This window comes from Gymnoscopelus braueri (genome assembly GCF_963280865.1).
Source record: "Gymnoscopelus braueri genome assembly, chromosome: 12".
NCBI lineage: Eukaryota > Metazoa > Chordata > Actinopteri > Myctophiformes > Myctophidae > Gymnoscopelus > Gymnoscopelus braueri.
In genome coordinates, this window is record NC_137614.1 from 30119755 (window position 1) to 30129544 (window position 9790).

The 9790-nt window shown below is 41.1% G+C and overlaps 1 protein-coding gene across 1 annotated transcript; it reads left to right on the forward strand.

The window, feature by feature from the left end:
* Window positions 1–3171: 3171 nt before the first annotated feature.
* LOC308096474 (perforin-1-like) lies at window positions 3172–8117 on the forward strand (the record flags this gene model as incomplete). Its single annotated transcript, XM_080443894.1, has 3 exons — window positions 3172–3704; window positions 7186–7435; window positions 8079–8117. The coding sequence occupies 3 exons, from the start codon at window positions 3172–3174 to the stop codon at window positions 8115–8117; spliced, it is 822 nt and encodes a 273-aa protein (XP_080300020.1).
* Window positions 8118–9790: the final 1673 nt, after the last annotated feature.

Here is a 9790-nt window from a genome sequence, read left to right on the forward strand (position 1 = left end):
CCCAGATGCCTCCGACTTGCCTGAGATTGTCTACTCAGTGCAATAAATGGACATCCTACGGATAGACTCCAACTGTAAATGGGTTGGAATCACCACGCAAGATTATATCAAGTGATGTAATCCTTTGCTGTTTGTTATGTCACACGGTGACATCAAATGACATCATCACACTCTGAGCGTGTGTCGCCGACGACCAGAGGGAGTGCTGTGGTGTCGAGTCGATCGGATAAGCAGTTGTCAAGAACCGCCGATAAGACAGATATGGATAAGACAGATATGCCCATATACTGTATCTCCATATATGGGCATAAAACCGACACCGTCAGACAGACGGGTGGAACGGATACTCTAACTAGAAAATGTGCTCCTCGGAGCACAGGTCTCCGCCAGGCGAGTACTGTTCCTGATTAATCCTGTCTTACCTATTTATATTACATATTGTGATGTCACGTGAAGCTTGACCAATGTTAGCTTGGCTGAGACGGACACACACACAAGACGTAAAACATACTCGCCTTCGGCCTGGCGGAGACAATAACTCATACAACGGGTATTGCTAACTGGGTTAGGCATACATTTCCAACTTGCATCATTCCCGACTTGCATCGTTCCTGAGTAGGCCGGTGCCCGTCTAGTTATCTTGGAGGCCAGTCTATGATCCGCTCAAGTGGAGCTTACTATGACACCGTGCTCGGCTTGTGTGTCTGTGTGTCCGTGTGCACTATTGTGTGCACTGCCTGTGTGCAGCCAAGTAAATGTCCAATATAGACGTACCATACATCAAATGAAAGGTCTTTGAAAACTGAACACACCTGTCAAGGTTGCGTTTAAGCCCGCCCCTTCCCCCGGAAGCCACGCCCCGGAGAAGGCTCCTAAAAACTCCCCATTGAAACCCCATGTTAAATGAAAAGTGCCCGAATCGCTCCCAAACTTTTTCTACCCCCCCTAAGTGGGGGTCTACGAACAAATACTTTGGCCTCGGATTTTGGCTCCGCCCCCCGGAAGTGGGTGAAACAGGCACTTCAAACACTTTGTTGAATTGTTCAAAAACATTCAAAAAAACGTTTTTTTGAATTTGTATTTTTCTAAGATGCTCCTTTTTTTTTTTTTTTTGGTTACTTTAAAAAAAAAAGAAATCATTAATATTTTTATTTTTTTTGCGTTCGCTTCCCGCGTTCGCGCGTCTTACTTGTGTCATTACTATGTCATATTGATGACATATTCTTTGTGATTACATTTGTCATTACAACCAGGAACTTTACCATCACAACCATTATTTAAGTTTGGGCTTCTGACAGGCTTTCTTCTGTTCTCTCTCCTCCAAGGAGCTTTGCTTAGTTCAAATCAATCGATTTGTCTCAGAACAGGTCACAGTTACAGTTGGCATCACATTGATGGGCAATGTGAACTCTGTACAGTCACTGATAAACAACTGCTGTCTTTGCATCGGTGAAACGCTTGATGATTATGGCTGAATTTACTGGGATTGTAAAATGGTTACTGATGTTAAGAATTTTAGATAACCAAGTTGAACATGTGGCCTTTTATGTGAGTAGGCCCTGTAACGTTTGAAAATGTGAATGCCACACATTGATCAACTGTTTTGTATCTGAATTGTAGGGATTGTCGATATAAATGTATAAGTCTCCAGAAATGACAATGCAGTCAAAGTCAATGGAAAGTTCTGATTGTGTTGGGGAAAGAGAAAAAAATTAAAGCAAAATGTTAGTTTAAAATGTGTTAATTGTCTGAGGAAACTGTCTGCACTCACCACCCAGAAAAAGGTCCACAAGGAAGTCTCTTCAATGTTGAGAGAAACAGAACCAGTGTGTGTTGGACATGGCTGCATGGCTGCAAACCCCAGCTTGGATCTGCTGGAACTTCACTTCAAGTCACTTCAAGAGCATAAGCAGTTTCTGGCTCAGGCAAGTCAACTTTTAAAGCAATAGACACTGATTCAAATTTTATGAAATACTATAATGAATCATTTGACCATGAATTTTTTTTAAACGTGTTGGTTTAAACTCCAAAGTTGGCAAATCATTAAGTTTGTAAATCACTGAACTGAATAGCAACAACAACACAGAAGAATATAAGCATAACACTTTGGCAAAAAGCCTTAGCTCCTTGTGTTTTATTGCTTACTGGCAGTGTTATCTAATGTATCCTCAAATGATGGTAAACTATGATTGATTGCAAAAAAGGTTTGCTCACTTATTTACAACCAGTTGCCTTAATTGAAAGTGTTGTATAAGGATGTCTGGAAAACATCAACTCAACCATTTAGGCTGTTCTTAGAATTGTAAAGAACTGAGATAAAAAAAGATCTGGGTTGTTATATGTTTCTATAGTATGTGCTATTAGTGCTAATATATCATAACCCATTCATTCATCCATCCAACTTCATGCTTCAGAATCGCTGGCCAAGGGAAAGCTGCTCTGATGCCAAAATGAATAGACCAAAGACCAAAGCATCTAGTATCACTGAATGTCAGCTTACATAGCTTATCTCACAGAACATTACCCTTCAGTCATGATAAAGAGGAAAACACCCAGTTAACTGCTTTCACCAGGACCTACAGTCCGGACAAAGAGCCACACAGTGAGTATGAACCGTTTATCTTGTCACTTGAAGAATTGGGATTAATTCTTTGATACTTGATAATCAAATAGGTGTGCATTTGTATTTGATGATTAAGCATTCAAATGCATGTAAATTGAGGTAGTCTGGTCTGGAAGTCTGATACTGATTCCTATATTATGGAGAACAGGAAAGCAGATTTATTTTTTCTCTCAAAAATTTAAATATCCATAATTAATGTAGTGAACTTTGTACCGTAAAAGGCATCTGATTCATTGTCTGCGCACAATAAATCTTTTAATAATATTATCAGTTATAGTTTTTGGAATTATAACAGATAATAAAATGTTTTACTAACAATGTGCATAACTATTTTGAAACAAACACAAATATAACACCGGCCCGATATACTGTATTAGTCAATCCAACATATCATGCAGACTACATTTGTATTAATAACTACACACAAAATGGTTTTCAGTAGTAGCCTGCAATGACCAGCCTAAGGCTAATACATCAGCGCATTTTGTAGTAAAGTAACAGGTGCTTTCTTTTAGTGAGACCTCGTAGACTGCTGGAGGCAAAAGACAATGGTGACTACAGTCATGTGTCACTACCTGATGCTCCTGGGTCTCCTGATCGTTTCTAACCTCGATGGAGCTCTCACGTGCCGCACAGGTACCCTGGAACAATGTCACACTCTCCCGTTCGTACCGGGGTACGAACGAGCGGGAGAGGGCTACGACGTGGTGAAGCTGGAGCGTAAAGGTGCTTATGTGTTTGACGTCTACAACTACCTGAACCCAACAAACTCCTGCAGGATTTGTACTAATCCTCTGATGGGCGGCCAGTTGCAGAAGCTGCCTTACTACATGGCAGACTGGCGCCCTCAGAACCAATGCATGAGAGTGATTCAGACCTCTGCCTTTTCATCGGTTACCTCTGTGGTGGAGAGTTCCAGTTCTGTGATACGGAATGACTGGGGTATCGGGCTAGGCCTGGGGGACAAAGTGGGTGTGCAGATGGCGGGCAGTAAGTCTAAGGTGCATAGCTTTGCATCCTCTTCTTTCCAGTCAGACAAATCTTCAGTCAACGTCAACCAGTTCTCCTGCATTCACTACAGGTCAGATCATGGTTTTTGCTCTTTGCTTGTTATATCTAAAGTCATTAGGGCTGATCCAAGATCATCAACATCTTGAATCACTTAAATCCTATGTACTTTCTTGACCAGGGTCCCCCAGGGGTCTCCTTGGCCCCCTTCTTTTCTCACAAGGCATTGCAACGTGACGTGTTGAGAGTTTATAGATCTGCAATTTTAACTGACGTTCACCTATCTTTGCGTATTATGACATAATAGGCTAAAATAGGGTTTGTGTGGTTAAAATGGATAACACAGCTGGACAAAAAGCTCTTATTGCACTGAATACTTATTTATGTATTTAATTAAGGGTTCGAGGCCTATCAGGCTCGAAGCCTTATTGCATCTCTACACTTTCACTATTATTGATTATTCCGCAGTTTTTGCAGTTCTGGCCTAACCGTGTGGTCACTTTTTACGAAACTCGGCAATATGGTAGAGGGCAATGCCAAACGACCAAGGCCCGAAACTCACAACCATTGGCCAAAGGGTGGCGCTATAGCACTCAATTGAAAATGCCAACTTTGAACAGGTACAGCTCATGCCCTGTTTGAACCACAGCCATTAAACCTCGATACACACATGCGTCTCCTCATGCCTAACAACTTCCGTGGTCTGACTTTTGACCTCTGACCTTTAGATCTCCCATAATTTCGAATTATATGAAAAGCAGTAAAAATCTATAGCATCCTGGGATTTTTGAGCAATCTGCACAAAACTTTTTACACATGAACTTTGGACCTATACCGACAGACGTGAGCAAGCGGAAGTGAAAACGTTAAGCTTTTATGAGCCAATGAATATTGCAGTTTTATGAACATTTTTCGTCTGCCCCTAACACATACATACAGACTCACATTTGTTTGAAACTTTGCAATAATGTAGAGGGTCATTCCAAGTATCACTGAAACCAATCTTACTCCAATTGGTCAAAGGGGGGCGCTATTTTTTTAACATGCAAACTTTAAACAGGCAAAAGTCATGCCTCGTTTGGCCGACAGTCGTGAAACTGGCTTACACATGTGCCTTGACTCATGAGGAACACATCTATCACTTTGACCAGTAAGCTCCGCCCTCAGATTTTACGCCATATTGAGCAGTTTGAAAAACATTTAAACCAAGGATTTCTGAGCAATTTGCGTGAAACTGTGTCAAATGTCTGATCTCCTTTTTCACCACTTCGGGTCTGTTGGTCCAATGGCTTGATTGCTTAATCATCTGCCTTGAAACCACAGGGTCGCTGGTTCGAGTTCCACCTCATACAGACTTCATTATAATTGCATTGCACACAACATGACTGTATCAATGAATACATGTGCAATTGTTAAAGATAACGTGAAATGCTCATTTGAGAGTAGTTATTTTCAATGTATGACGTACTTCATTCCCCCTTTTGTTTTGTTGGATTCTCCTTTCTCACTGACTAAGTCTGTGGATTGAATAGCTCAGTCAGTAAAGTCTTAGCCTCTTGTTCCGAAGGTCCCCGGTTCAAACCCCACTCAAAGTAGGTTACATTTAAATTACATTGTACAGAACATGACCCTGTTAATTCAGACATGTGCAATTTTCTAAAAATAACATGAAATGCTTTTTTTTAGAGTAGTTGTTTTTTATGTATGACATACTTTCTTGTGAAAATAGCCGATCTACAATCTCACAACTTTTCAGATAGCAACGCGTTGTGAGCTTGTAGATCGACTATTTTCACTAGTTTCCATTCCGAGGAGACAAAAAAAATCAATGAATAAATGTGCAATTGTTAAATGTAACATGAAACGCTTATTTGAGAGTAGTTATTTTCAATGTATGACGTACTTCATTCCCCCTTTTGTTTTGTTTTGTTGGATTCTCCTTTGTCACTCACCAAGGCTGTGGATTGAATAGCTCGATCAGTAAAGTCTTAGCCTCATGTTCCGAAGGTCCCCGGTTCAAATCCCACTCATTACAGTTTACATTTAAATTGCATTGTACAAAACATGACCCTGTTAATTCAGACATGTGCAATTTTAAAAAATAACATGAATTGCTTTTTTGAGAGTAGTTGTTTTTTATGTATGACATACTTTCTTGTGAAAATAGCCGATCTACAATCTCACAACTTTTCAGATAGCAACGCGTTGTGAGCTTGTAGATCGACTATTTTCACTAGTTTCCATTCCGAGGAGACAAAAACAATCTTTATTGGTAAATGTTTTGTGAACCAGTGATCTAGAGTAGTTAACGAAACAGAGGCTTGGTTCATAACGGACGGAAAAAGCTATAGATATCAACAGACACTGTCAAGGAGGCCATATCTCTAGCTCAATGAGAAGAGAGGCAGCCTGTGAATCCATAGGTCACTGGTTTGATCCCTGTCCCCAACAATGTGTTGAGGTGATCATCATTTGGAATTCTTAGTTTTACAAATAGTGTTTCTTGAGGTTAGGTCGTTGTTTTACTGAGGTTAAGGTTAGTGAGGGTGGGTGTAGAAAAGAGTCATCTAGTCAGCAAACTTCCCCCTATTCCCATGGATTGGATCCACCCCTCTCACCTCCTGTCACTCATCACCAATCACACCTGTCACAACTCATTAGTGGCCTGGTGGCTCTTTCTTTGAAATAATGTGTAGTTTTTCAAATATTTAACTTTAAGCGCCCAATGCCAAATGCCTGTCATATGCTGCCAATTACAGCATATGACAGCTTTAGTTATTGTTACTTTGCAGATGTAATTATTAATACAACACCTACAGTAACCACATATAGCCGATCTACAATGTGACGCGTTATGAGCTTGTATATATATAATAAGCAATCCATGCTGTATGATAAGTTACCACACATGAAATCCAGTTCCGTATATCCAATGGCTCAGTCAATACTTTGTCTGCCTGCCAGTCTGTAGGTCCCTGGTTCAAACCCCAATTTAACCAGTCCAAATATAATTTACTGAACAAAAATCATGACTTTGTTATGCATGTTCACTTCTTCTCTCTCTCTCTGCCTGCATCTCTATCTCTCTCTCTCTCTCTCTCTCTCTCTCTCTCTCTCTCTCTCTCTCTCTCTCTCACTGCATCTCTCTCTCTCTCTCACTGCCTCTCTCTCTCTCTCTCTCTCACTGCCTCTCTCTCTCTCTCTCACTGCCTCTCTCTCTCTCTCTCACTGCCTCTCTCTCTCTCTCACTGCCTCTCTCTCTCTCTCTCACACTGCCTCTCTCTCTCTCCCTCCCTCTCCCTCTCCCTCTCCCTCTCCCTCTCCCTCTCTCCCTCCCTCTCTCCCTCTCTCCCTCTCCCTCTCCCTCGAACCCGCTTATTGCTGCTTGCAGCTATATTTCTTTATTTGTTATTTAGTAGTTGTGGTGCTCAATGAATACGTTTACCATTAAGGCGTCAGAACACTTGTTATGAGGACACAAACTGTACAACAACTAACAACTAACCATACCATAATTCAAGCTAAATATGCCATCCTTCTCCTTCATGCTGTAGATTTCGAGTGTCCAACAGATATCCTCTGTCAGGGGAGTTCCAGCGAGAAATCCAGTCTCTTCCACTGGAGTACACGGCCAACACCACCGCGCCATACCGGCGCTTTATTGACATCTACGGGACGCACTACATTCGGCTGGTGGACCTGGGGGGTCGACTGAACAAAGTAACGACCATGCGCACTTGTCTGGCCACCCTGAATACTGTCACTGCAGGTCAGGTGGAGAAATGCATGAGCATGGGGATCAAGGTGGGGCTGGGGTTCGCAAACCTGGCCCTCAATATGACTAGTGAGGCATGTACAAAGGTTGTCAACAACCGCGACACTGTGACAAATTACGAAAAGGGTTTTCTGAATCATATGACTGAGGTGGTTGGAGGAAACGGCTGGAGCGGAGCGTTTTCTCTGACGACAGAGGACTCTGACGGCTTTACAAAATGGAAGAACAGCCTTAAAAAGTTGCCTGACATATTGTCTTTCACCATGTCACCTCTGCACGAGTTGGTCGCAGACCCAAATATTAGGTCCAACCTGCAAACAGCCATTAGTGAGTATGTAATTGAAAATGGCATTGAAAAAAATGATCCACAGATATGTACCCCAAAGCCAAACCTCTCTCCTGACTGCTGCCCCCTATTGGCTGGGAGGGGTCATCTCACAGTTGTAGTGGAGAGGGGCTACAATATCCATGGGGACTGGTGGTTTCAACCAGAGATATACGTAAAGGCTATCCATGGAGGTACACGGTATCAAACCCATATGATCAGCTCTCATGATCCACTTTGGTATATAACCTATAACTTTGGTAATGTCAACACCCACATTAACCTAGTCTTGGAGGTGTGGGAAATAGATCCTTCCGAACATCAGCATTATGGTAATTGTTACGCAGACATCCAGGCAGGAGGAGGATCGCATCATTGTGGACTGAGGAGTGGTAGTATTTCCTTCTCCTATCAACTGACTTGTGATTCTCAACTAATTGGCAATAAGTGCAATGGTTACATGCCTGCCCCATAGCAGACCCCATGTGACATAGTGCAAATGATGAAGGGAAAGGAAGGTGGCGAACAGAAAAAGCAGCTTTACCAGCATAATCGAAGTAATATGAAATAATATCTTAAACCACTAGAGGACACTGCCATCCACAGTTATCATAATGGACATGCTACTGTATGTCTGCCACAACACAGTGCTGCTGATACTGAGTACGCAAGCATACAGTATACAGTATCATCTGCCACCTAACACTTAATAATGTTTTTAATTTCTAAAATGCATTTACAGTGAAACCAATGAATGCATTATAATTGTCAATAGGCCTACAAATTCAACATAATCATAAAATATTCTTGTCCACAACAACTGATATGCAACGACGGCGGCCGGGTAAGGAGGCCTACCACAGTATCAAGAGCAACACCACCAGGTTCATGAACGGCTTCCATCCGTTACGCTCCCCCGTCAGACTGCTAAACAAGGCTGTTTTCAGGCTGGTCTTAAACTTTTGCTCTTCCTTGGACCTACCTGTGGATCAGGGACGCTGGAAGTCATTTATGCCAGGGGGGGCGGGGGACGATTTTTTTTCACATGTGTCCCGCGATTTCTTTCAAATTTTTCACATTTTTTCACCTTTTTCAACAAATATTTTATTCCCCAAAGTTAAATACATCATTGTTTTAATATATAAGTGTGTATATAGACTTTTAAAATGATATATATTTGTTTAATTAAAAAAAAAAAAAAAAATCTGAAGAGTGGCAGCATTTCCTTCTCCTATCAACTGACTTGTGATTCTCAACTAATTCGCAATAGTGTTATATGCCCATAATAGACTCCATGTGACAAGATGCAATTGATGAAGAAAAGGAAGGTGGTAATTTAAAAAAAGCAGCATTACAAGCTGGCCACACACACACACACACACACACACACACACACACACACACACACACACACACACACACACACACACACACACACACACACACACACACACAGACACAGGGGCAAAAACATTTATCTCCAGCTCCAACCAGGGTGAAGAAAAAGCAAGATGACGATCAAAAACACAGCATTGTAGGTAATGTAATAATATACGAAACCACTAGAGGACACTACTGTCCACATGTATAATACTGGATGACATGCCACACCAGCCACAATGCAATGATAAGTAACCTATGGTACAATGGTGATGTTCTTTGAATTATTTTCATACAGCTGATACATTAAATTATTCTGTGCATGTTTCAAATAACTGTATTTAATGGCCTGTATCTGACATGCATATAATTTGAAATTAATATTTCAATACATTGCTGTTAGGGCTGTCAAAAGAATAAACATTTCAATCAGATTAATCACAGTTTAGCTATGATTAATTAAGATGAATGACCATTCTTTCCCTCAACATTCCATCTGTCTAAATAAAGAAAAAAAAAACACTCTCAACTCACATTTTATTTCAAAAAGGTCTGACTGTGCAGCTTCAAGCCCATTGCATGCTGAAATCTGACTACATTGGATGTTGTAACTTATTTGTACTAGCTAAAATGATTTAACTTATTTAATTATGTCTACTGCAAAAAGGTATTTATTAGA